Raw genomic sequence first — 27,598 nt, forward strand, 5'->3', positions numbered from 1 at the left:
GAGCGCCCTGAATTGAAAATGTTGAATCCTACCCCCCATTAGTATCGCTACCCTCAGGTATCGTTGGAAATCAGCATGGATGGGTACATGATAGTAGGCATCTTTCAAATCCACTACTACCATGAAACAGTTGTTGAAAAGCATTTTTATTGTCGAATTGATGGACTCCATTTTGAAAGTATGTTTCACCAAAAACTTATTGAGACCCTTAAGATTTATAATGGTCCTGTAAGATTTATCAGGCTTCTGGATTAGGAACAGGGGAGAGTAAAACCCTTTCCCTGCCTGAGAATATGGCACTTCTACTAAAACATTTTTGGAGCAAAGAGTCCTCACTTCCTCTTCTAGGGCGAATTGTTCAGTGGGAGATGAGCGCCAGGGTGTTAACCTAAATTTGTCCTGTGGAATATGAACAAATTCCAGCTTGAGACCATGGGAAACAGTGTCTTTTATCCAAACGCTGTTTGTGATTTTCGACCACTCTGCCGAGAATTGCAATAGTCTCCCTCCCACTGGAATTGCCAGTCATTGATCTTGTTTTTTATTTTCCGTTGGGTTACGGCGAAACATGAGACCTGTACCTCGTTTTCGCCTATCCTCCCATCTGGGACGATCTCTCCCTGGTGAGAAGGTGCGCCTTCCTCCCCGATTGAACCTTCTTTTGTTGAAGGGACGACGGTATGGATTGAAAAGGTTGGGAAACTTTTTCTTATCATCCCCTGCTTTCTCCAGGAGTTCATCCAGGGTAGGCCCAAATAAATACTCGCTTTTACAAGGGATAGCGCAGAGCTTTGCTTTTGCCTGCATATCCCCCGGCCAGCATTTCAGCCATAGGGCTCTCCTTGCAGCATTAGAAAGTCCTGCTGCTCTAGCTGCCAACTTTACGGAGTCAATTGAGGCGTCCGATAAAAAAGCCGCCCCCTCCTGGATTACAGGTAATCCTGCGAGTATGGAATCTCTAGAGGCCCCTTGTTTTAATTGGGTCTCTAACTGGTCCAGCCAGACCATCATTGACCTTGCCGTGCAGGTTGAAGCTACCGCAGGTCTCAAGGAGCCAGCTGCCATTTCCCAGGTCCCCTTTAGGAAGGTATCCACTTTCCTATCCAGGGGGTCTTTAAGCGTTCCCATATCCTCAAATGGGAGAGAAGATCTTTTTGCTACCTTGGCAATTGCTGCATCCAGCTTTGGCGCTTTCTCCCAGTTACCTACTTCTGGGTCATCAAAAGGGTACCGACGTTTTTGCGCAGGTGGTAAGGAGCCTTTTCTCTCTGGTTTTCTCCACTCCCTATTAATAAGATCCTGAATTTTCTCATTTAAAGGAAAGACTCTGCGCTTTTTCTGTTCTAATCCACTGAACATCATTTGTTCTTTAGATAGTTGAGGCTTGGGTTCCGTTATACCCATCGTGCCTCTGACCGCCTTTACCAATTTGTCTATTCTTTCTAGGGGTAAGCAAAACCGAGCAGCGTCTTCTTCCGAAGAGGAGGATGATGCTGCTGAATCGTCCGATTCTTCAGTCTTGTCCTTTTCCACAGATGAATCAGATGCCCACTCAGTTCTCTGCCTACAACCTCCTGACTGTGAAAGGTTTTTAAAAGGACTCCTTAACCTCCATCCTAATCATTTCTTTTAGACTGGCCGTAATAGAAGAGGATTCTTCGGCTACCTAAGGGGATTAGTAAGGTAGACTAGAGTGTAAGATCTACATGCTATACCTCCTCCCCTCCTTCCAGAACCTCACCGTCTGCTGGATACAGGGGTCACATAGTTTTTTAGGGTGTGAGTCAGGCAAGGGAACCCCGCAGATGGCACATTCCCTATGCTTCGCCTTACTGACGTTTTTCCTTCCCTGCATAAAACATATGAGGGGAGACTAGTCACTAAGTGAACTTTCTCGAAGATCACTTACCAGTGGCTGCTCACACCCAGAAATACCGAAGTACGAGGGGGATCCTTTTTGGCTGACCCTACAGACCCCTGTCTGGAGGAGCTTCTGCGGCCCGAACCATCGCTCCTCTTTTCATGTTCCTTCTCCTTGGGTTTCTGGGATGCTTGTTCCAGCAGCACAACCTGCTGATCCTGATCCGACTCCATCTTTAGTAATTTGGAGCCAGAACCCGGGAACACGCTGCTGGAGCCGCCTTATAAAGCCCCTCCTTCGGTCAGCGCACCTTGCTCAGCTTGTTGGCTTAATTTTCCCGCCCTCCCGCAGCTGTGGGGGATCAACCGACGCTCAGGAGGGATTGCGGCATGATCTCCGGTGGGCGCCGCCATCTTGGAGCCCCTGCGCATGCGCAGGAGCTCATCGACCCGGAAGTCGTCGCCGGCTCCGCCCCCCGACATCACCACAGCTTACAGCGCTTCCTGTCAGCGCTGCAGCCATCGTGGAACGCCGAGGCCGGCCAGCTACATTCCGATCGGCGCCCCCTAGACGCTGCCGCCCCCCCTCCGCACAGAGAGACCCACAGCACACGGGAAGGGCGCCATACTTACCATACGCTGGCTCCGGAGACCGGACACCCCCTGGCGACCGCTCCTCGCTGCCTAGTCACCGCCGTGCCGCCCTGCCAGGGCCACCGTGACTACCTCAGGTACCCGCACCGGCCGAGGTGGGAGACCCCCTCGCCACCAGAATCGGTCCGGCCGGCCTGGACTCCTGTAGAACTTTGCTCTAGGCATCCAGTCCCTTCAGGAACAGGAAACCAACTGATGCATGGGGAGAGGTGCCGCCCTTTTGTATCTGTAGGTTTCCTGTTCCTTAAGGGCGGATCCCCTCTCTCGTGTGCTGTCATGGGAGTCCGAATAAAGGTGGACTATCTAGACCGTGACGACGATCCCCCCACGGACGAGCTGACCAGATAGACCTCCCCCTATACAGGGAGAGTTAGGGGCAGGACCGTGAGGGACTATTGCCACGGAAGCTGGGGGACCAAGGTGGAAAAGGGGAGAGGCAAACTGAGACTCAGGACTAGAGGAGTAGAAGAGAAACTAAACTGGCGGGAACGGCAGACGCTGGACAGGCGGAGTACCGCAGGGGCTCAGGACAGATGAGCACTGCAGAGTCACAGGGACTGCAGGGACACAGGGACTGTAGGAACACAGGAACTGCAGGGAGACAGGAACTGCAGGGACACGGAGCCTGCAGAGACACAGGGACTGTAGGAACACAAGAACAGCAGGGACAGACGAAGGTTCTTTGGGGAGACAACAGAGCACAAAATCAGAGAACAAGAAGATTCACTGAATACACGTGCGGCCAGGAGCACTAGAGAAACACAAGTGATCATCAGGCACAGGGGTGAGGTGCACACAGGAAGATATAGTAGTGCTGCGCCTTACTTCCGGGAGGAGAGGGTCCTCCAAGACGATAGAGAGGACAGAACAGGAAGTGCCAGCAGGAATAAGAGGTGCACACGCGTAGAACAGAACCTGGCGTGCGCGCGCACCCGACGAGAAGCAGAAGTCGGGAGCGAGCGCTGGAAAAAAAGACTCCGCAGGAGAGCCGCGCCAGGACGCCGAGGACACGTAAGTATAACAGGGTGCGGGAGACAGCAGCGGAGGCGGCGTGACAATAGCAAGGTAATGAAAATGAACCAGCGAGGCCCTCGGTCATTCTGGCCAGCATGGCAGGTGTATGCTGGAATGCTTGTGGAATAACAGGCATATTGTTACCATTAAGCAAAGAGATGACTATTGCCATGTTTTAAGACCATGGTTATAAAAGCAAAATGGGGGAATTTTATCCGGCTTCCAATAGGGAGCCTATATTAGCTTATTTCCAGGATAAGCCTTGCTACCTGCTTTCCAAAGCTTTTGTCAAACGGATGCCGTACCCTTAAATGATTGACCAGCAGACCCCTCTATGATCCCCGCTGAGCCAACATTCCCTCAACTGCGTTAGGCCTACAACAAGTGAGGAACAGCAGCAACAGTTATGGTATCTTTGACATGATGGACAATATTTTATTCTGCTATTGCAACAACACTTGAGCAAACAGAGGAGCACCGGCTGAGCTCTCAGTTTCAGTCACACCAAACTATATACTTTCTCAGGTAGATACCCTGAGCCCAGGTCAATCGACTTCTGTGTCAGCTGATTATAGCAGTGGCAGGAACTGGCCCAGCTTGCTACGGCCATACTGTCATGTCTAGTCTTCAGTGTAATGTAAAGGTACCTTCACACTGAACAACTTTCCAATGAGAACGAGAGCGATCCGTGACGTTGCAGCGTCCTGGATAGCGATCTCGTTGTGTTTGACACGCAGAAGGGATCAGGATCCTGCTGTGACATCGCTGGTCGTAGCTAGAAGTCATGAAGTTTATTTGGTCGTCAGGTCGGCGTGATTCGTCATGTTTGACAGCAAAAGCAACGATGCCTGCAATGGTTTTTCATGGAGCGAACAACCAGCGAGAACGATAAGTACGTCACTGGATCGCTCCTGCATCGTTCAGCTGTTGCCGGTGTTTGACGTCTCCTAGCGACCTAAACAGCGACGCTGCAGCAATCGGCTCGTTGTCTATATCGCTGCAGCGTCGCTTAATGTGACGGTACCTTTAGAAAGGGTATCCAGCATGGACGATCTGTTTGTCACACCAAACCAGGTTATCCTCTAAAAGAATGGAAAACGTCACATTAGTCAAAATGAATCAGCCATGGATTAGTGCTGACTTTCATTCACCTCTGGCTGATGCCAATGATCTAATCGACCATACGTTTCACCTGGCTGATTGTATGTTGTTTATCTTCTACAGACTTCCGCTGCCCCCAGTACCAATGTCCCGCGCTTAGCCGGGCAGCTACTCCTGGTCATCATGTCATCGATACTGCCGTTACTGGCCCTACATTTCCAGACATCTTTTGCCTACCCTAATTTTCTGCTATGCGTCTCTTGATACTGCACAGCCACACATTTTTAACTTGACTGCACTGCTGCTGTGGGGCCTGCCATTGCTTGTTCTATGCTGTCAGACATCTCCTTGTTTCCCTTATCCAAATTCTCCACTGTGCAGCTTCTGTTGCTGCCACTGCACACCCACACAAGCCACACATCACCTACAGTGCCTACAAGTAGTATTCAACCCCCTGCAGATTTAGCAGGTTTAATAAGATGCAAATAAGTTAGAGCCTTCAAACTTCAAACAAGAGCAGGATTTATTAACAGATGCATAAATCTTACAAACCAAAAAGTTTTGTTGCTCAGTTACATTTTTATAAATTTTAAACATAAAAGTGTGGGTCAATTATTATTCAACCCCTAGGTTTAATATTTTGTGGAATAACCTTTGTTTGCAATTACAGCTAATAATCGTCTTTTATAAGACCTGATCAGGCCGGCACAGGTCTCTGGAGTTATCTTGGCCCACTCCTCCATGCAGATCTTCTCCAAGTTATCTAGGTTCTTTGGGTGTCTCATGTGGACTTTAATGTTGAGCTCCTTCCACAAGTTTTCAATTGGGTTAAGGTCAGGAGACTGACTAGGCCACTGCAACAACTTGATTTTTTGCCTCTTGAACCAGGCCTTGGTTTTCTTGGCTGTGTGCTTTGGGTCGTTGTTTTGTCGGATGATGAAATGATGACCCATCTTAAGATCCTTGATGGAGGAGCGGAGGTTCTTGGCCAAATCTCCAGGTAGGCCGTGCTATCCATCTTCCCATGGATGCGGACCAGATGGCCAGGCCCCTTGGCTGAGAAAGAGCCCCACAGCATGATGCTGCCACCACCATGCTTGACTGTAGGGATGGTATTCTTGGGGTCGTATGCAGTGCCATCCAGTCTCCAAACGTCACGTGTGTGGTTGGCACCAAAGATCTCGATCTTGGTCTCATCAGACCAGAGAACCTTGAACCAGTCAGTCTCAGAGTCCTCCAAGTGATCATGAGCAAACTGTAGACGAGCCTTGACATGACGCTTTGAAAGTAAAGGAACCTTAGGCCATGTTCACACCATCCTTTTTTTCATGCGGAATCGCTGCGATTTTCCCGCAGCGGGTCCGCAGCTGTTTTCCATGCAGGGTACATTACAATGTACCCTATGGAAAACAGGAACTGCTGTGCCCACATTGCGGAAAATCGCGAAAAAAGCCGCGCTGAATAGCCGCGGTAAAAAAGAAGTACCATGTCACTTCTTTTTGCGGAACTGCAGCGGTTCTGCACCCATAGACCTCCATTGTGAGGTCAAACCCGCAGTAAAACCCGCCGATGAAAAAAATATCTGCGGGTTTTCTGCGGTTTGTGGTGCAGAACCGCTGCAGTGTGGCTGCCCCCCCGCGCCCCAATCCCACCCCCCCATTCTCCGATGCCACCCCCCGTGCTCCGACGCCCCCCCGTGCCCTCATCTCCCCCCCTTATACATACCCGGCCTACCGGTGTCCGTCTGGCCGTCTTCTCCCTGGGCGCCGCCATCTTGCAAAATGGTGGGCGCATGCGCAGTGCGCCCGCCGAATCTGCCGGCCGGCAGATTCGTTCCAAAGTGCATTTTGATCACTGAGATATAACCTATCTCAGTGATCAAAATAAAAAAAATAGTAAATGACCCCCCCCCCTTTGTCACCCCCATAGGTAGGGACAATAAAAAAATTAAGAATTTTTTTTTTTTCCACTAAGGTTAGAATAGGGTTAGGGGTAGGGTTAGGGTTAGGGGTAGGGGTAGGGTTAGGGTATTTTCAGCCATTTTATCCCTAAAAAACTTCCTAGAACACACACAGACTCTGCATAGAAAACTGCATCAAAAAACGCATCAAAAAACGCACCAAAAAAGCACCAAAAAAAGGACCTGCGTTTTCTGCCAAGAGCTGCGGTTTTTAGTCCTGAAAAAAAAGGAGGGAAATCAGGAACGTGTGAACATAGCCTTACAGGCTCGTCTGGAACGGAGACCATTGAGGTGGAGTACGTTACTTATGGTATTGACTGAAACCAATGTCCCCACTGCCATGAGATCTTCCCGGAGCCCCTTCCTTGTTGTCCTTGGGTTAGCCTTGACTCTTCGGACAAGCCTGGCCTCGGCACGGGAGGAAACTTTCAAAGGCTGTCCAGGCCGTGGAAGGCTAACAGTAGTTCCATAAGCCTTCCACTTCCGGATGATGCTCCCAACAGTGGAGACAGGTAGGCCCAACTCCTTGGAAAGGGTTTTGTACCCCTTGCCAGCCTTGTGACCCTCCACGATCTTGTCTCTGATGGCCTTGGAATGCTCCTTTGTCTTTCCCATGTTGACCATGTATGAGTGCTGTTCACAAGTTTGGGGAGGGTCTTAAATAGTCAGAAAAGGCTGGAAAAACAGATAATTAATCCAAACATGTGAAGCTCATTGGTCTTTGTGCCTGAACTACTTCTCAATACTTTAGGGGAACCAAACAGAATTCTGGTGGGTTGAGGGGTTGAATAATAAATGACCCTCTGAAAAGACTTTTCACAATTTAAAAAAAAATAAACAAAGAAATAACATTCTTTTTTGCTGCAGTGCATTTCACACTTCCAGGCTGATCTACAGTCCAAATGTCACAATGCCAAGTTAATTCCAAATGTGTAAACCTGCTAAATCTGCAGGGGGTTGAATACTACTTGTAGGCACTGTAGCTGTACACCGAGTTTTATACTGTAATTATAGACTGCATTGCGAAATGTAGTCTCTTGAAATTATAGACAAATTAAAATAGCTCACAAAATAGGCCTACTTTTTTTTTTAAAAGGCTTGTTTGCAGTTTTCAGTTTGAAAACAATTAGCCGGTTCCTGCTCCCAATAAGAAAAAATTATAACTTTTCAAAGGCTTCAGGAAAAAAAAAACCCTTTGTAATGGTTTACTTGTTTTGAGAGTTGAAAACGTGTAGAGTATCCCAAAAAGGGTCAATTTTTTCACTAATAGTTGAGAAGCCATTAATGCTTCAATTTCTTCGCACAAGGTTCAGTCCTAGGGCCCCTGCTCTTCTCCATTTACACCTTCGGCCTGGGACAGCTCATAGGAGTCCCACGGCTTTCAGTATCACCACTATTCTGATGGCAAACAGATCTACATCTCTGGACCAGATATCAACACCCTACTAACCAGAATCCCACAATGTCTGTCCGCTATTTCATCCTTCTCCGCTAGATTTCTAAAACTGTAGGCTGCTTTCACACATCAGGTTTTTTGCCGGATGCCGGATGCGGCGTCGCGCCGCATCACCGGATGCGTTTTTTTTTAAAGAAACCGGATGCAACCGGACGAGCCGGATCCGGTTTTTTAGCCGGATCCGTTGTCCGGATCCGGCAAAAAACCTGATCCGGCTCGTCCGGTCGCATCCGTTTCATCCGTTTTTCTTTCCGGTTTTTTACGGATCCGGCTTTAAAAAACGCCCCCTGAAAGGCTAAAAAGGTGATTGGCCGGCTGAAAACTATATATACAGTGTTCTTAACATCTGTGACGGGTTGGAGAGGAGCAAGCTACAGAGCAAGATGGAGGGCATTATTGCAAAGATTCTGCAGAACAACGTGGATTTCATCACAGAGGCGAATCGATTAAAAGCTATTGTGATTGAGAAAGAGGAAGAGAGACAGCGTGTCATGCGTCTGCGACGACGCCGTTTGTGGATCCACCCCATCACGGCACAGAGAATGACCCGGGGAGTCTTTTCAACGTTGTATATGGAGCTTCGAGGTGACCCTGAAAAGTTTTTCTGCTATGTTCGGATGAAAGCGGAGAACTTTGATATATTGGTGGAGCGGGTTCAACATCTGATAAGAAGGAGTGATACCTATTGCCGATTCTCCATTACCCCAGCTGAACGTCTGATGGTGACTCTTCGGTAAGCATTCTTTTTGCATCAACTTTTGTTGTGGACTCTTTATTTGATATTTTGAATTTGTAGTAATTTCTTCCTTCCTTTTCTTCACAGATTCCTAGCAACCGGTGAATCCCTGTCTTCCCTACATTTTCAATTCAGACTGGGCATTTCCACAATATCAGGAATAGTGAGGCACACTTGCCGTGCACTGTGGGACTGTTTGCATGAAGAATACATTCCACATCCCACAATGCAGACATGGTTGGAAGTAGCTGACAGATTCCTGGAAGTGTGCCAGTTTCCCAATTGCTTGGGTGCGGTGGACGGGAAACACATCCGTATCGTGAAACCGGCTGGTTCTGGATCTCAGTATTTCAACTACAAGAAGTACTTTTCCATCGTGCTGATGGCCATCGCCGATGCGGATTACAAATTTGTAGCGGTGGACATTGGGGCGTATGGTCGTTCTAATGATTCGCAAGTTTTCAAACTGTCTTCTATGGGGCGGCATTTATATGGAAAAACCTTTCAATTTCCCCCCCCAAGACCACTGCCTCAAACTTCCGATCCACCAATGCCATTTGTATGTGTTGGGGATGAAGCTTTTCAGCTTTCAGAGCATCTTTTGAAACCCTACTCCAGCCGTGGTTAAACCAATACCAAAAAAATTTTCAACTACAGACTCACACGTGCAAGGAGAATGGTGGAGTGTGCGTTTGGGATCCTAACCGCCAAATGGAGAGTTCTCTTGACATCCATAAACTTAAACACAAACACTGTGGATGAGGTGGTGAAAGCGTGTGTTGTCCTCCACAATTATGTTATATCCAAGGAACAGCTTTCCATTGAGGACCATTCTGCCGAAACCACCTTGATGGATTACAGCATCCATACATACAGAAGTTCTGCCACAGTGTCCAGAATACGGGATCACTTTGCAGAATATTTTATTTCACCCCAAGGAAGAATACACTGGCAGGATGATATAGTTTAAACACTTTGTGTATACCTAGTAATAATTTTAAACTTTACCCATGTTGCGTACCTGTTGTTTTTACCTTACCCGTGTTGTATACCAGTTTGGTTTTTACCCTCATGTTGCGTACCTGTTTGGGTTTACCTTTTAACCATGTTGGGTACCTGTTTGAGTTTATTTTTAAATCAAGATGTGCATACCCAAAGTTCTACTGTTACCAATAAACCTTTTTTTTACAAAAGTGTTATTTGTTCCTAATGAATAAATACAAGAGATTTTTCAACCAAAAACTTTTATTAACAATGTAACACACAAAAAAATGGGGTACTAAATGTTTTCATACGTCGGGGTGGAGATACTATCGGAGGCACTGTCTGATAGGGACACTTCGACAGTGGGAGTGTGGAGAGAGGAATGTGATGGTGGTGGAGAATGTTCACCGGTTAGGGGTGAAGGAGTGGAGAAAGCTATTGAGCGGGTGGACAAGAAAGTGGGATTGGGGTTAGAAATTTGGTAGGGTGGAGGGGTGTACGAAATGTTTTGGGAGGACTGGGTGGCAGAATGAGTGATGTGTGTAGAAGATGTTTGGGAAGAGGGTGATACAGTCTGTTGGAAGTGGGCAGGGAGAGGAGGTGAGGATGAAGTAGATGGGAAGTTGTATGGGTCTGGATCATCATATGGGTGTGAAGTGGCACGGGAGGGATGCTGATAGTGTGGATGGTGGGAAGGGGCATGGGGGTGGTGGTGTGGCTGGTGGGACGGGGCACGATGTAGATGATGGCGAGTTGGGCGTGATGGGGCAATGTCTGTTTGGCGATACGGGTCAGGAGGATGGTACTGGCTGTAGTGGTGGACAGTGGAGGAAGGGGGGCAAGTTGGAGGATGGTTGGAAGAACTATCTGCTCTAGAGGCAATTAGCGCTAGAGTAGACTGGCAGGATTCCATTACTTGCATCTGCTGAGAAGTAGATAGCGTCTCCATTTGCTCAAGCACCGACTGAAAAAAAGTGTTGTTCGGGGACTGTTTTGCCTCTGAACGCATCGTTACCAGAAGTGTATGCATCTCGAGCATACTTTTATTTATGAAATTGAATCCTGCAGCCATTTGCTCGGACAAAACTTTCAGACAGTTCTGGAACGATGCGTTCAGGTGCAAGAACTCGGGAGCATAACTATGTATCTGACCCCTCTGGCGAAACCGCCCCGATGCTACAGGTGTACTAGAGGTGGCTGCAGCAGAAGGGTGGGGTACAGGAAACGCTATGTTCTCACCAGCAGCTACATGCAATGGAACCGGCCAGGATGCTCCAGTGCTCGTGGATGGGAAAGAGGGATCGGTAGAGTGGGAAGGTGCAGAGTGGAAAGGTGCAGAGTGGGAAGGTGCAGAGTGGGAAAGTGCAGAGTGGGAAGGTGCAGAGTGGGAAGGTGCAGAGTGGGAAGGTGCAGAGTGGGAAGGTGCAGAGTGGGAAGGTGCAGAGTAGGAAGGTGCAGAGTGGGAAGGTGCAGAGTGGGAAGGTGCAGAGGGTTCCTCACTGTCAAAGTGTCCCTCGGTGGCGGCCTCTTGAGGGATCGCCCCAGAAGTGTTCAATTGTGCTGCAGGCTCCAGAGTGCTCCCAACGGTTCTGTGGAAAAAGAGAGAAACAAACAATTAATATACTGTCATTGCATGGCCCTGGCTGAAAGAGCAAAAGAGGTTAGACATGTAAAACATTAGTGCATGTGGTGGGTAATATTTACCTTCGGGTGACCATCGTTGACCTGAGGAACGACAGGGCCCTTGCGTATTTGTACGTGCTCCTGCGTCCTCCAGATCCACTCCGGGCCTGCATCTCTTTATTGAACTCCTTCTTAAAGCGATCCCTGATCGACCGCCACCTTTTCACAATCCGCTCACCTGTTAAAATAGGAGAAAGACAACTTGGTTAGAAACAGCATTTTAGAATGCATCACCAAAACTGAACTGAGGATACTTACGTTCTTGAATCTGGGCCTGAACATCTAGGTCCTCCCACCTCGGAATCAGTTCACAGCAGATTTGCTCCCAGAGTCGACGGGTCACTGAGAGATCAGCATGGCGGCGGTCACCCATATTCCACAACGGCTCCCTGTCTCTGACAAGATCGATGAGGAGGTCAATATCAAGGCCGACCTCCTCACCGTCCGAATCTGGAGCACGCTGTGAAACCTGTTTGAAAAGGGGGAAAAAATTAACACCAAATTTGAAACATTGCTAACCTGCACCCAAAAAATAACAAAAAACCTACATGACGACGGCCGCCACGTGAATGTCGCCGACGACCCCGGGAGCCACTGGAAGGACCTATTGCTTGGGCACCAGATTCAGAACTCTAGAATACAAAAATAAAAAATTATGGGGTTGTTGGTAGCCATTCTATGTGTTGTGTGCCATGTGATATATATGTTTTGTATGTAACATAGTAACATAGTTAGTAAGGCCGAAAAAAGACATTTGTCCATCCAGTTCAGCCTATATTCCATCATAATAAATACCCAGATCTACGTCCTTCTACAGAACCTAATAATTGTATGATACAATATTGTTCTGCTCCAGGAAGACATCCAGGCATCTCTTGAACCCCTCGACTGAGTTCGCCATCACCACCTCCTCAGGCAAGCAATTCCAGATTCTCACTGCCCTAACAGTAAAGAATCCTCTTCTATGTTGGTGGAAAAACCTTCTCTCCTCCAGACGCAAAGAATGCCCCCTTGTGCCCGTCACCTTCCTTGGTATAAACAGATCCTCAGCGAGATATTTGTATTGTCCCCTTATATACTTATACGTGTATATATGTGTTGTGTGTGGTTTGAAAGTATCAGTTTCTATGTATTTTGTTGTAAGCATCTAGTGTTATGTTTTGTGTGTAGTGTAGGGTGTGTTTCCGCAATACATCACAGATACATACCAATTGTGAGCCCTCTCCGTGGGTTTCTCCACCCCTTCCCTCATCTTCGGGGACCACCTCTTCTCCGGGGGACTCAGCCTCATCAGCTTCCTACGATGAAACATAAAAGAATAGATGATACACACACACACACACCTTTGGTTCATACTAACCTCTGTGCGTGGACGGCGAGGAGGAGGAGGCCTCCCCGGAGACATGGCTCTCAGCTCTGTGGAAGTCTCTCGGCTCTGTGGCAGGCTCTCGGCTCCCGGCTCTGTGGCAGGCTCTCAGCTCTGTGGCAGGCTCTTAGCTCTGTGGCAGGCTCTCAGCTCTGTGGCAGGCTCTCGGCTCTGTGGCAGGCTCTCGGCTCTGTGGCAGGCTCTCGGCTCTGTGGCAGGCTCTCGGCTCTGTGGCAGGCTCTCGGCTCTGTGGCAGGCTCTCGGCTCTGTGGCAGGCTCTCGGCTCTGTGGCAGGCTCTCGGCTCTGTGGCAGGCTCTCGGCTCTGTGGCAGGCTCTCGGCTCTGTGGCAGGCTCTCAGCTCCCGACTCTGTGGCAGGCTCTCAGCTCTGTGGCAGGCTCTCGGCTCTGTGGCAGGCTCTCGGCTCTGTGGCAGGCTCTCGGCTCTGTGGCAGGCTCTCGGCTCTGTGGCAGGCTCTCAGCTCCCGGCTCTGTGGCAGGCTCTCAGCTCTGTGAAAGTCTCTCGGCTCCCGGCTCTGTGGAAGGCTCCCGGCTCTGTGGCAGGCTCTCAGCTCTGTGGCAGGCTCTCGGCTCCCGGCTCTGTGGCAGGCTCTCAGCTCTGTGGAAGTCTCTCGGCTCTGTGGCAGGCTCTCAGCTCTGTGGCAGGCTCTCAGCTCTGTGGCAGGCTCTCAGCTCTGTGGCAGGCTCTCAGCTCTGTGGCAGGCTCTCTGGCTCCTTCCGTCTTGGCAGGGTGTTGGCTCTTCTGCTTTTGGGCTGGAAATGGCTGAAGGCCTCATGGCCCTGCTTTATATATAGTCCAGGGGGCTGATCAAAGTTTTTTGAGCATGCTCAGTGTAAAAAGCCGGATACGGCCGCCGAATCCGATTTTTTCCGGATCCGGCGCTTTCCGGCATCCATAGACATGCATTGTTGTAAAAAGCCGGAAAGGCCGGATCCGGCCTTTCCGGCTTTTTCGCCGGAGACAAAAAACGTTACAGTATACGTTTTTTCCAGACGCCGGAATCGACTTGACGCCGGATCCGGCATCAAACCGGAAGGAACGCTGGGCTATCAGGCGCCATCCGGCACCAATAATATTCAATGGGGGAAATGCCGGATCCGGCTTCTCCGGTTTTCTATTCCGTTTTTTGTCGGAAGAGCCGGAATTCGCCTGAAACAAAAAACCTGATGTGTGAAAGCAGCCTAATATGGACAAAACAGTATTCATCATCTTTCCCCCATCTCACTCGTCCCTCCCAACAGACCTATCCATTAAAGTAAATGGCTGCTCACTCTCCCCAGTCCCACAAGCTCGCTGTCTCAGAGTAATCCTTGAATCCAATCTCTCCTTCAAACCACATATCCAAGCGCTTTTCACTTCCTGCCGACTTCAACTCAAAAATATTTCCCGGATCTGTACATTCCTCAGCTAAGAATCTGCAAAAACCCTAGTCCATGCCCTGATCATCTCCCGCCTTGACTACTGCAACCTCCTGCTCTGTGGCCTCCCCTATAATACTCTCGTACCCCTCCAATCTATTCTAAACTCTGCTGCCCGACTAATCCACCTTTCCCCCACCACTATTTCCCGGCCTCTTCTCCTGTCAATCCTTTCACTGGCTCCCCATTACCCAGAGACTCAAGTACAAAACCCTAACCTTGGCATGCAAAGCCATCCACAACCTCTCTCCTCCATACATCTTTGACCTCGTCTCCCGGTACTTACCTGCACGCAACCTCCGATCCTCACAAGATCTCCTTCTCTACTCCCCTCTTATCTCCTCCACAATCGCATATAAGATTTCTCTCGCGCATCCCCCTACTCTGGGACTTTCTACCACAACATATCAGACTCTCGCGTTCCATGGAAACCTTCAAAAGGAACCTGAAGACCTACCTCTTCCGATAAGCCTACAACCTGAAGTCACCATTGCTCCACTATACTGCTGCATGACCAGCTCTATCCTCACCTATTATATACTCACTTATCCATTATAGATTGTGAGCCCTCACAGGCAGGGTCCTCTCTCCTACTGTACCATTGGTGACTTACTGTACTCATATTTGTTATGTATATCCCTCCTCACATGTAAAGTGCCATGGAACAATAATAATACTCTCAAAAGTACTGGGCACAATGTCAGCCAATTCCTGCATGTGTTGTGGTTGTCAAACAGCCACGGCAACTTGAACATACTATTCGAGCACGCCGAAGATACTCTATTAGCACATGAATATGCTAGCCGATCACTAGAGTACATCTGCTTTTGCTCAATAAATACAGTTAAGTCCATATATATTTGGACAGAGACAACATTTTTCTAATTTTGATTATAGACATTACCACAATGAATTTTAAACAAAATAATTCAGATGCAGTTGAAGTTCAGACTTACTGCCATACTGTGTGCTCAGATCCAGCCAAATTGATTGGTCGTCATTTCACACTACAGATGGACAATGACCAAAAACATAAAGCCAAAGCAACCCAGGAGTTTATTAAAGCAAAGAAGTGGAATATTCTTGAATGGCCAAGTCAGTCATTGCCAACAAAGGGTTTTCAACCAAGTACTAGAAATGAACATTTTATTTAACCCCGTCATGACCGTGGGATTTTTCGTTTTTCCGTGTTCGTTTTTCACTCCCCTCCTTCCCAGAGCCATAACTTTTTTATTTTTCCGTCAATTTGGCCATGTGAGGGCTTATTTTTTGCGGGACGAGTTGTACTTTTGAACGACATCATTGGTTTTAGCATGTCGTGTACTAGAAAACGGGAAAAAAATTCCAAGTGCGGTGAAATTGCAAAAAAAGTGCAGTCCCACACTTGTTTTTTTGTTTGGCTTTTTTGCTAGGTTCACTAAATGCTAAAACTGACTTGACATTATGATTCTCCATGTCAGTACGAGTTCGTAGACACCTAACATGACTAGGTTATTTTTTAACTAAGTGGTGAAAAAAAATTCCAAACTTTGCTAAAAAAAAAAAAAAAATTGCGCCACTTTCCGATACTGGTAGCGTCTCCATTTTTCGTGATCTGGGGTCGGTTGAGGGCTTATTTTTTGCATGCCGAGCTGGCGTTTTTAATGATAGCATTTTGGTGCAGATACGTTCTTTTGATCGCCCATTATTGCATTTTAATGCAATGTCGCGGCGACCAAAAAAACGTAATTCTGGTGTTTCAAATTTTTTTCTCGCTACGCTGTTTAGCGATCAGGTTAATGCTTTTTTTTAATTGATAGATCGGGCGATTCTGAGCGCGGCGATACCAAATATGTGTAAATTTGATATTTTTTTATTGATTTATTTTGATTGGGGCGAAAGGGGGGTGATTTAAACTTTTATATTTTTTTATTTTTTTAACATTTTTTTCAACTTTTTTTTTTTACTTTTGCCATGCTTCTATAGCCTCCATGGGAGGCTAGAAGCAGGCACAACTCGATCGCCTCTGCTACATAGCAGCGATCTGCTGATCGCTGCTATGTAGCAGAAATGGAGGTGTGCTGTGAGCGCCGACCACAGGGTGGCGCTCACAGCCACCGGCGATCAGTAACCATAGAGGTCTCAAGGACCTCTATGGTTACAATGGAGACGCATCGCCGACCCCCGATCATGTGACGGGGGTCGGCGATGACGTCATTTCCGGCCGCCCGGCCGGAAGCGGTAGTTGAATGCCGCTGTCTGCGTTTGACAGCGGCATTTAACAAGTTAATAGGTGCGGGTAGATCGCGATTCTGCCCGCGCCTATTACGGGCACATGTCAGCTGTTCAAAACAGCTGACATGTCCCGGCTTTGATGTGGGCTCACTGCGGAGCCCTGCATCAAAGCAGGGGATCTGACCTTGGACGTACTATCCCGTCCAAGGTCAGAAAGGGGTTAAAATTATTTAATCTGTCCAATTACTTTTTGGTCCCTTTAAAAACAGGGTGGCACATGTTAAAGGGAACCTGTCACCTGAATTTAGCGGGACTGGTTTTGGGTCATATGGGCGGAGTTTTCAGGTGTTTGATTCACCCTTTCCTTACCCGCTGGCTGCATGCTGGCTGCAATATTGGATTGAAGTTCATTCTCTGTCCTCCATAGTACACGCCTGCACAAGGCAAGATTGTTTTGCGTAGGCGTGTACTATGGAGGACAGGAATGAACTTCAATCCAATATTGCAGCCGGCATGCAGCCAGCGGGTAAGTAAATGGTGAATCAAACACCCGAAAACTCCGCCCATATGACCCAAAACCAGTCCCGCCAAATTCAGGTGACAGAGTCCCTTTAAGGAGCTGAAACTCCTAAACCCTTCATCCAATTTTAATGTGGATACCCTCAAATGAAAGCTGAAAGTCTGAACTTCAACTGCATCTGAACTGTTTTGTTTAAAATTCATTGTGGTAATGTCTATAACCAAAATTAGAAAAATGTTATCTCTGTCCAAATATATATGGACTTAACTGTATATGGATAATTTTTGGATGCTTTGTGAAAAAGCTTTATTCTTTTTCTTATATAATAATAATGTCTATAGCCCAAAATATATTCCACAGCACTCTACATTTTATATAGAATTTGTACAGACAATAAAGATATTTCAGAATAACACATAACTTGAAAAATACCAAAAGGAGTGAGGACCCTGCTCGCAAGCTTACAATCTAAAATAAAAAAAGCTCTTGAATCTCCCCAAACAGGGATAATTTTTGAAAAGACACGGCTCCTTTTGTTTTCAACGTCTATGTATAAACACCAGCAAGGCAGGCATTTACATCCAAAATGGATAATTTTTGGACTGTTTTTACAGTTTAAGTAGCCTAAAAAGACTGATCCAGCAGAGTATTTTTAAATAGGCTATTCGTTACCGAGGGATACGGCTATGTTTGCAATAAAGAGGCTCAAAGGGTTTAATGCAGTCCTAGGAGAACTCAATCTCAGAGCTTTATACGCGTATTTTATGGGCAAATAGAGGCCTTGCAGTATTGTGACTCCAATTCTTTTGGGGGGTAAAATTAATTGAAGCTGTTGAAAATCAAATAGCTCGTTAATTTTTAATGATCAATAATTAAATAAGTTTAGGTTAAAGAACCCCAAGGTTGAAAAACACTAATGTAAAATGTTAGTATATAGGAGTTAATTTATACCTGCAGTAGTGTGCGCTGTATTCCGCCATAACGGTGCCTGTCTACGGAGGATCACAGCTACTGAACAAGGCAGAAAAGTGGAGGAAAGCCGCCTGCTCCGAACACAGCTTTCTAGCGGATGGTTCGAAAAATGGTGGAGACATTCGAAAACATGTACGTGTCACCGAGACGGAGGGCGGCCATGTTTTTTACTGTACTTAATAATGTATTGGGGGAAAAAGAAAGAGTAACAGATTTCTGAGGAACACAGCCATGTCTGACATCTCCAGCTGTAATCCTGGGTCTAAAGGAGCAGGATGGAAAGCTCCCGACCAAGGGTCAGGTTATTTATAGGGGCTTCTCCATGATAGACACATGCACGAGCATTGTCAGTGTGTTCATTGTCTGCAGACCTGAATGTGAGCGCCCAGAGCTGGAATAGGCCAAAGGCGGCATTAGTGAGTATGGAACAAACCACAAAGAGGAGACGGGGGACGGAGGACCCTGCTGGAGCCGGTATATGCTGGAGGATGAATTATCGCTCCGTCCACAAATAATTATACACGTCAATGGGTTGTTTACAAGTAACATCCACCTACCTCCACCTGCAGAGCCGCACACCACATATATGGCTGTTCTGTGCACACAGGACCTGTGATGAGGTCACAGGAGGGGAGGAGTCAGGGGTCACATGATCAGGGGCCTCAGTGTATGCAGGACTCTGCTGTGCTGGTTGTCATGGTGCTGGATGAGGGGAAGTTTCTGTGTGGGGTCAGGAGGGGTTTACAGTGTGGATGTAGCAGAGCCGTGTGTGTACGGAGCAGAGCCGCGTGTGTACGAGGTGTACGGAGCGGAGCCGTGTGTGTACAAGGTGTACGGAGCGGAGCCGGGTGTGTGCGAGGTGTACGGAGCAGAGCCTTGTGTGTACTAGGTGTACGGAGAGGAGTCATGTATGTACGAAGTGTACAGAGCGGAGCCGTGTGTGTACGAGGTGTACGGAGAGGAGCCGTGTGTGTACGAGGTGTATGGAGCGGAGCCATGTGTGTACGAGGTATACAGAGAGAAGCGGTGTGTGTACGAGGTATACGGAGAGAAGCGTGTGTGTACTATGTGTACAGAGCGAAGCCATGTGTGTACGAGGTGTACGGAGCGGAGTCGTGTGTGTACAAGGTGTATGGAGCTGAGCCATGTGTGTACAGAGCAGAGCCGTGTGTAGGAGGTGTATGAAGAGGAGCCGTGTGTGTATGGAGCAGAACTGTGTGCGTGCGAGGTGTACGGAGTGGAACTGTGTGTGTGAGGTGTACGGAATGGAGCCGTGTGTGTTCGAGTGTACGGAACGGAGTCGTGTATACGGAGAGGAGCCGTATGTTTCAGAGCAGAACCGTGTGTGTACGTCCTGCACGGAGTGGAGGCATGTGTGTACAACATGTACGGAGTGGAGCCATGTGTACGAGGTGTACGGAGCAGAGCCATGTGTGTACGAGGTGTACGGAGCGGAGCCATGTGTGTACTAGGTGTACGGAGAGGAGCTATGTGTGTACGAAGTGTACAGAGTGGAGCCTTGTATGTACAAGGTGTATGGAGCAGAGCCATGTGTGTACAAGGTGTACGGAGAGGAGCCGTGTGTGTACGAGGTGTATGGAGCGGAGCCATGTGTGTACGATGTATACGGAGAGAAGCGGTGTGTGTACGAGGTGTACGGAGAGAAGCGGTGTGTGTACTATGTGTACAGAGCGAAGCCATATGTGTACGAGGTGTACGGAGCGGAGTCGTGTGTGTACAAGGTGTATGAAGCAGAGCCATGTGTGTACAGAGCAGAGCCGTGTGTAAGAGGTGTATGAAGTGGAGCCGTGTGTGTATGGAGCAGAACTGTGTGTGTGCGAGGTGTACAGAGCAGAGCCGTGTGTGTGTATAGAGCAGAACTGTGTGTGTGCGAGGTGTACGGAGTGGAACTGTGTGTGTGTGAGCTGTACGGAGTGCAGCCATGTGTGTTCGAGTGTACGGAACGGAGCCATGTGTATATGGAGCGGAGCCGTGTGTTTCAGAGCAGAATCGTGTGTGTACGCCCTGCAGGGAGTGGAGGCATGTGTGTACAACATGTACGGAGTGGAGCCATGTCTACGAGGTGTACGGAGCAGAGGCGCATGTGTACAAGGTGTACGGAGCAGAGCCGTGTGTGTACGATGTGTACAGAGTTGAGCTTGTGTGTGTATGGAGCCTCCGGTCACCTGGCACCATGGACACGTTTGCAGATACCAGGTTGGGACCCCCCAGTCACCTGACCCACATGAATACATTTGGAGAAGCCAGGTTGGGATCATCTGGTTACCAGGAACTCATGGAGATGTTTAGGGAAACCAGGTTGGGACCCTCCAGTCACCTGACCCCCATGAATACGTTTGGAGAAGCCAGATTAGGACCATCCGGTCACCTGGCCAAGTGACTCAATGGACTGTCAGCTTCCTAAGCTTGTTGTTACCTCCTCTCTGTTGGTGCCCACCAAAAGTGGGATGCCACTGGTGAGGGTAGTCAGCCCTGGAAGTCGCAACTGCTCTAATACTGGCGAGCCAGTGGAAGGGTGAGACTGTTTGGTATTTCAATAAAGTATTGTTACACTGTTTTTACCTCACCTTGTGTTGTCTGAGCAGTATTATAGCCATGGGAAAAGGTGAATGGGCGTTCAGTAGGATAAGCCCTGGTCCATGATGTCTCAGGCCAGCAGATGAGAGCACCCATTGATCGCCCTCCTGTGTCTCTAGAGATGCTAATACAGTCATCCATAGCCCCTTGAAGGCAACAACGTGGTGGCCTCATTAAAATATTTTGAAAGTGTAGTTGATGTACTCCTAAACTCATAAAGACTTTGCACAATGTGGAAAGCCAGGTAAAAAATATAAGTAGGGTTATCCAGTCATCCATAGGCCCTTGAAGGCAACAACTGGCAGGCCTCATTCAAATATTGAAGATTAAAAACACTATGTGCTGTCATTTGGTGTGGAAAAGTTGGGGCTAATCCAAGCTTTGTTCAATTTTATAAGAGTGAGCCTGTCAGCATTTTCTGTGGACAGGTGAAAGTGCCTGTCTTATCACAAAAAACCTGCTCAGAAAAAACGCTAGCGGCAGGGCAGCACAACACCTCCAAGACATAGAGGGACAGCTCATGCCAGGTATCCAGCTTTGATACCCAATAACTGAAGTTCACAAAGGAATTAGGTAGTACGCTGGTTTTGTCGGCCAGGTATTGCTTGACCATCTTTAACCCCCAGACACAACACTTCCCTATCTCCACAATATTGACTACTCTCCATCTTCTCCATCTATTCCTCATTCACCTCCTCAGCCCCACCACATAGGAGATACAAAACAAAGCTTTTGTTGGTACTAGCTCTGATTGTTACCCATTCTGCACCCAACAGATGAGATGAGGCTGGGCAGTATCTCCCTGTCTCATGTCTTCCTCCATGTCCACCTGGTCCACATTCAAAGCTTCATGTTTAATTGTCAGCAGCAACTGTTTAAGTAGGCATAGAAGCAGGATTGTTGCGTTGATGATGGAGTCATAGCTGTTCACTATTTTTGTGGAGTCCCCAAAGTCTTGGAGAGCTGCACAAATGTTAGACATTCATGCCCACTCTTCAGCTGTTATGTGTGGAATCTGACCAGAATACTAACGGGTGTGTTGGAGGTAGAATTTCACAACTGTCCTCTGCTGCTCACAAAGCCTTACCAGAATGTGCAATGTGGATTTCCAGCCCGTGATAATGTCATAAACCAGTGAGCTGGCACTGGCATGTGCTCCTGCAGCACTGCCAAAGTGGCAGCAGCTGTAGCTGATTTGAGGAAATGGGCACTGACGTGTCCTATCTTAACCTGAAGCTCTGGGTAGGTTTTCAGAAACTGCTGAACTATGAAGTTGAGCACGTGGGCCAAGCGTTGTACGTGTGTGAGCTTGCCAAGCTGCACAGCAATACCAGGCTACGGCCATTATCATACACGACCATACTTTGTTGGAGGTTCAGCCGCGAGAGCCACAGATCTGTCTGGTATGTTATTGGTCTGTTTTTCCTTTCAATAACTCTGCCATGTTATGTGGTTTGTCTCCTAGACAAATTAGCTTCAGCAGAGCCTGTTGTCACTTCGCTGAGGCAGTGCTGCAGAGCTCCCAGCTGATGTGGATGACGTGCTCTGAGATAGCACATCAGAGATGGATGAGGAGGAGCAGAAGGGGGTGCAGGAACATATGGAGGAGGAGGAAATTCTGATAGAAGAAGGATCAGTAATCCTTGGTGTCGGTAGCACATGTGCCGTGCCAGGGTGGGAGTCGTACCCAGCCTCCACAGTGTCCACTCAGTGTGCCGTCAGTGAAAATGTAGCGTCCCTAACCACAAGCTCTTGTCCATGTGTCGATCGTTAAGTGGACAATCACAGTAACCGAATTGGTAAGGAAATGGGTGATGTTCCTGGACACTTGCTGGTGCAGGGATGCCACAACGGAAGAAATGGTGTTTGCTGGGGACTGAATACCGAGGGACAAACCAAGTTGTATAGTATATATGACAATAGTCATATATTGTACACCTGTAGCAGGCCAATTTTTTTTTTTTCATACCAATGAAATTTTACACAATGCAGGTTATACAGTACATATGACAATAGTAAATTTTTGAACCACCAAATTTGTACACCTGTAGCAGGCCAACTTTTGTATTGATTTCAAACCAATTAAATTTCACTCAAAGTTTTTTCTACAGTATATATGACAATAGACCATTTTTGAACCACCAAATTTGTACACCTGTAGCAGGCCAATTTTTTTTTATTTCAAACCAACGAAATTTCACACAAACCAAGTTCTACAGTATATATGATAATAGTCAATTTTTGGACAAAACAAATTTGTGAACTGCACCAGGCCTAGCGGTTTTTAAAAATTTGAACCCCCCACAAATCACGTTAAACTATATGGATGATTGAGTCCAGAAAAAATTTTTGAACGTAAATATTTTGAAAGTGTAGTTGATGTACACTCATAAATGTTTTGTAGAAAGTGCAGAGCCAGGAAAAAATTATAAGGAGGGTTATACAGTAATCCTCTTCAGGTGTTCTCTTCTTCTTCTCCTTCTTCAGGAGATGGGGGGAATGCCTCTACCTGCTTCCTGGAGCCCGATTCCCAGGTGCCTGGGTTGTAAGTATTAGGAGCAAAGTCACGACACTCCTGAGACAAGTGCTCAAGTAGGGTCCCAAACCAGTAAAATATTAACAAAAACATGGCACTCAAATGGATAGACGCTTTCAATAGTTTTAATGGCAGTCCAAAATTAGTACAATATTGCAGACGTGTTGGTCTAAGAAGACCTTCATCAGTGTTGCGACTGCTCAGCAAGAAAAGGAAGGACATAGTCCAGTAATGTGTATAACCCAAATTTAAATATACCACAATGTCAGGTGGCCTAGTGAACGTGGTATCCACCGCTAGTTCCAGTGCGGGCCCAGTATACCGCATTCATTTCCCCGCCTGCAATCATGGCATATTTGAATTTGGGTTATACACATTACTGGATACTGTGACCTTCTTCCTTTTCTTGCTGAGCAGTCAGTACACTGATGAAGGTCTTGTTAGACCGAAACACCTACACTATTGCACTAATTTTAGACTGCCATGAAAACTATTGAAAGCTTCTATCCATTTGAATGCCAAGTTGTTGTTAATATTTTTCCGGGCTGAAGTAACCCGGCTTTGGGTAGTGCCGAAGCCCCCAACATGTAGAAATGGGTGACAGCCTCCTGTGTCACCTGCACCATCGTCTGCTCCCGCAAAGGAGCTGGGGTATCCCAAGGACAGTACGATCTCTCGTGGGTGGTACCACATCTCAAGCTGCCTCTCCTAGGCCCATTCATTTCTCAATATGAGTTCATCCTGCACCCATCTTTCTTGGATCAAACCCACCACATACCATTGATGATGACTGTCCATTTTGAGGAACATCACCCTGGTTCCAGCCATCAGCTCTTGCAGCCTTTGAGACAAGTTTTCCGTCTCTACTCCCCGCTGGTTGAATTAGATGTAATGACGGGTCCCAAACGTCTCTATGGAACGCCATCTCTGCTGCTGGTTGTACGTAATGACCCCCTCCCCCCCCCCCAGGATGCTAACTCTCAGTACCTTGCGGCCAGCGGGCCTGCTAGCATGTCTTCGGTCCTTCTCTTAGATCACTTCCTTCTTTCTTCCAGACAGCCTAAGCCCTCAGTCTGCTCACTAGTTGCTGGATCCTGGGTCCCTCGTCTGCAGTCCGCAAGAACCCCAGCGCTGAGACCTGAGTTTCGGCCTTGGTGGATCTGAGGAAGCGGCCGGCTCCAGACCACTGGCTCCTGCCACCTGCGCTGTCATGCCAGTTTGGTCTGGCTCCGATATTCCTCCAATCTCTTCTTTGGGAGTCTCGCATATGACTAATTGAATCCAGAAAAAAATTTCTGGAGTGTTATTTAACACCAAAATGTACCACAAAGCACGTAATACTCTATGGGTGACTAACTGAATCCAGAAATATTTTTCAACTTTTTTTGGCGTGTTATATACCACTGAAATGTACCGCAAAGCATCTAATACACTATGGATGACTATTTGAATGAAGAAAAACATGTCATTACTTTTTTTATAGTGTTATATACAATTGAAATGTAACAGAAATCACATAATACTCTATGGATGGCTAATTGAATCCATAAATACTTTTCAACGCTTCTTTGGAGTGTTATGTACCACCGAAATATAACAGAAAGCACCTAATACTCTATGGATGACTAATTGAATCTAGAAAAAAAAATATTTTCAATGCTTTTTGGAGTGTTATATGCCACCGAAATGTAGCAGAAAGCACCTAATACTCTACGGATGACTAATTGAAACCAGAAAAAAAGTTTTAACCCTTTTTTGGAGTGTTATATTCTATGAAAATGTAACAGATTGATAACAATATGGAAATTACTGGGCTCTGTAGCATTACTTTATTATTAGTACTAATACATTTTGGATTCTGGCATCAACAAACATGCTTTTTCTACCTCAAATCATGCTGCTATGTTTAATAATTTATTGATGTGTTTGATGAGCTATTTATTGTTTTAACTGTGTGTGAGTACCCTCTGTGCCACTACATGTCCATAGACACATTAATAAAGGTACTTTTATGTATCTAATTTTTCTATTATCTTTATCCATTTCTCAGGTTCCTTCTTTTTGGGACTTTTTTCTTAAATGGAAAATGTATCTAATGCAAACAGCAAAGCACAAGATTAGCCCTTAGAAGGGATGTTAATATTATGGTTTAGTATCAGGACCATTATGAACACTAGAGGACTCTGGTTAGTTAAACTGTACACATACAGGCCTGGATACCTCAAATCACAACTGTCCTTTAGCTGTGCAATGGCATCAGTGTGCAATGGCAGCACCTGTCCTTTTATAACCAAAGATGATGTCATACGGCCAGCCAATCACAGTAATGCCACTACCAAGATGGCCATGGCATGACAGTGGCTCATAGGCAATCCTCGCATGTTTATTGGATGTTTAACCCCTTTCTGACATATGACGCACTATCCCATCGAGGTGGGGTGGGCCCGTATGACCACCGACGGGATAGTATGTCGTAGCGATCGGCCACGCTCACGGGGGGAGCGCGGCCGATCGCGGCCGGGTGTCAGCTGACTATCGCAGCTGACATCCGGCACTGTGTGCCAGGAGCAGTCACGGACCGCCCCCGGCACATTAACCCCCGGCACACCGCGATCAAAGATGATCGCGGCGTGCCAGGGGTATAGGGAAGCATCGCGCAGGGAGGGGTCTCCCTGCGGGCTTCCCTGAGACCCCCGGAGAAACGCGATGTGATCGCGTTGCTCTGAGGGTCTCTTACCTCCTCCTCCTCCTTGCAGGCCCGGATCCAAGATGGCCACGGCATCCGGGTCCTGCAGGGAGGTGGCTTCACTGCACCTGCTCAAAGCAGGCATCGGGAAGCCAGGAGAAATGCACGTCAGATCGCTGATCTGACACAGTGCACCACAAAGTGTCAGATCAGCGATCTTACACTATAACATGATGCCCCCAATGTTATAGTGTAAAAAAAAAAATATTCACATGTGTAAAAAAAATTCCAAAAAATATTCTTCCTATAAATACATTTCTTCATCTAAAAAACAACAACAAAACAATAAAAGTACACATATTTAGTATCGCTGCGTCCGTAACGACCCCACCTATAAAATCAATATATCACTGGTTAACCGCTTCAGTGAACACCGTAGGAAAAAAAAAAAAAAACGAGGCAAAAAACAACGCTTTATTCTCATACTGCCAAACAAAAAGTGGAATAACACGCGATCAAAAAGACTGATATAAATAACCATGGTACCGCTGAAAATGTCATCTTGTCCTGCAAAAAAAACAGCCGCCACACAGCATCATCAGCGAAAAAAAAAAAAGTTATAGTCCTCAGAATAAAGCGATGCAAAAATTATTTTTTCTATAAAATAGTTTTTATCGTATAAAAGCGCCAAGACATAAAAAATCATATAAATGAGGTATCGCTGTAATCGTACTGACCCGAAGAATAAAACAGCTTTATCAGTTTTACCAAACGCGGAACGGTATAAATGCCTTCCCCAAAAGAAATTCATGAATAGCTGGTTTTTGGTCATTCTGCCTCACAAAAATCGGAATAAATAGCGATCAAAAAAGTCACATGCCCGAAAATGTTACCAATAACAACGTCAACTCATCCCGCAAAAAACAAGACCTCACATGACTCTGTGGACCAAAATATGGAAAAATTATAGCTCTCAAAATGTGGTAACGCAAAAAATATTTTTTGCAATAAAAAGCGTCATTCAGTGTGTGACGGCTGCCAATCATAAAAATCCGCTAAAAAGCCCGCTATAAAAGTAACTCAAACCCCTTTTCATCACCCCCTTAGTTAGGGAAAAATTAAAAAAATGTATTTATTTCAACAAGCAACAAGCAACACTCGCTTTTAAATCTGCACTCACCTCTGCTAAACAGGCCTACTTCACAACCCTCGTATCTTCCCTATCCCACAACCCCAAACAGTTATTCAAAACATTTAACTCCCTCCTCCGCCCCCCACTGCCCCCTCCAACCTCCCTCATCTCTGCTGAGGACTTTGCCACACACTTTAAAAATAAGATCGACCAGACAAGGCAAGACTTTATTGTTCAACCACCACAACCCCTTTGTATACCAGACCAATGCCCAAACCCCATAACCTCCCTATCCAACATCACTTAATTGTCTCCTCTCCAAATCCCACCTCACCACCTGTGCGCTCGACCCCATCCCATCCCACCTCCTCCCCAACCTCACCACCACACTTATCCCATCCCTAACCCACCTCTTCAACCTATCACTAACTTCTGGCACCTTCCCCTCTGCGTTCAAACATGCCACAATCACGCCTATCCTTAAAAAGCCAACCCTCGATCCAACTGCTATGTCCAGCTATCGCCCAATATCGCTGCTCCCATTTGCTTCCAAACTCCTGGAGCAGCACGTCCATGCTGAACTCTCCTCCCACCTCTCATCTAACTTGTTGTACGACAATCTACAATCTGGTTTCCGCACCCATCACTCAACTGAGACTGCCCTGACCAAAATCACTAACGACCTACT

At 47.0% G+C, this 27,598-nt stretch overlaps 2 protein-coding genes across 2 annotated transcripts in view; both read right to left on the minus strand.

Annotated features, from left to right (window-relative positions):
• The window catches only part of LOC138664055 (zinc finger protein 420-like), an 81,811-nt gene that overhangs the window by 18,162 nt on the left and 36,051 nt on the right, over positions 1-27,598 (minus strand). The gene's annotated exons all lie outside the window — the stretch shown is intronic.
• LOC138664043 (uncharacterized) lies at positions 10,009-18,578 on the minus strand. The gene is made up of 7 exons (XM_069750455.1): positions 18,516-18,578; positions 12,809-13,983; positions 12,657-12,746; positions 11,997-12,080; positions 11,707-11,917; positions 11,470-11,626; positions 10,009-11,354 (listed from the first exon to the last, which is right to left on the minus strand). The coding sequence occupies exons 2-7, from the start codon at positions 12,851-12,853 to the stop codon at positions 10,061-10,063; spliced, it is 1,881 nt and encodes a 626-aa protein (XP_069606556.1). The 5' UTR covers positions 12,854-13,983; positions 18,516-18,578; the 3' UTR covers positions 10,009-10,060.

The sequence above is a fragment of the Ranitomeya imitator genome, chromosome 2, assembly GCF_032444005.1.
Source record: "Ranitomeya imitator isolate aRanImi1 chromosome 2, aRanImi1.pri, whole genome shotgun sequence".
Taxonomy (NCBI): Eukaryota; Metazoa; Chordata; class Amphibia; order Anura; family Dendrobatidae; genus Ranitomeya; species Ranitomeya imitator.

What these genes read in the sequence shown, in the direction of transcription:
- LOC138664043 (XM_069750455.1), bottom strand. Translation starts at nt 12,853, where the DNA reads ATGTCTCCGGGGAGGCCTCCTCCTCCTCGCCGTCCACGCACAGAG. An exon ending in CTCGCCGTCCACGCACAGAG is followed by an intron (nt 12,747 to 12,808) that starts GTTAGTATGAAC and finishes GTTTCATCGTAG; the next exon opens with GAAGCTGATGAGGCTGAGTC. An exon ending in CACGTGGCGGCCGTCGTCAT is followed by an intron (nt 11,918 to 11,996) that starts GTAGGTTTTTTG and finishes CTTTTCAAACAG; the next exon opens with GTTTCACAGCGTGCTCCAGA.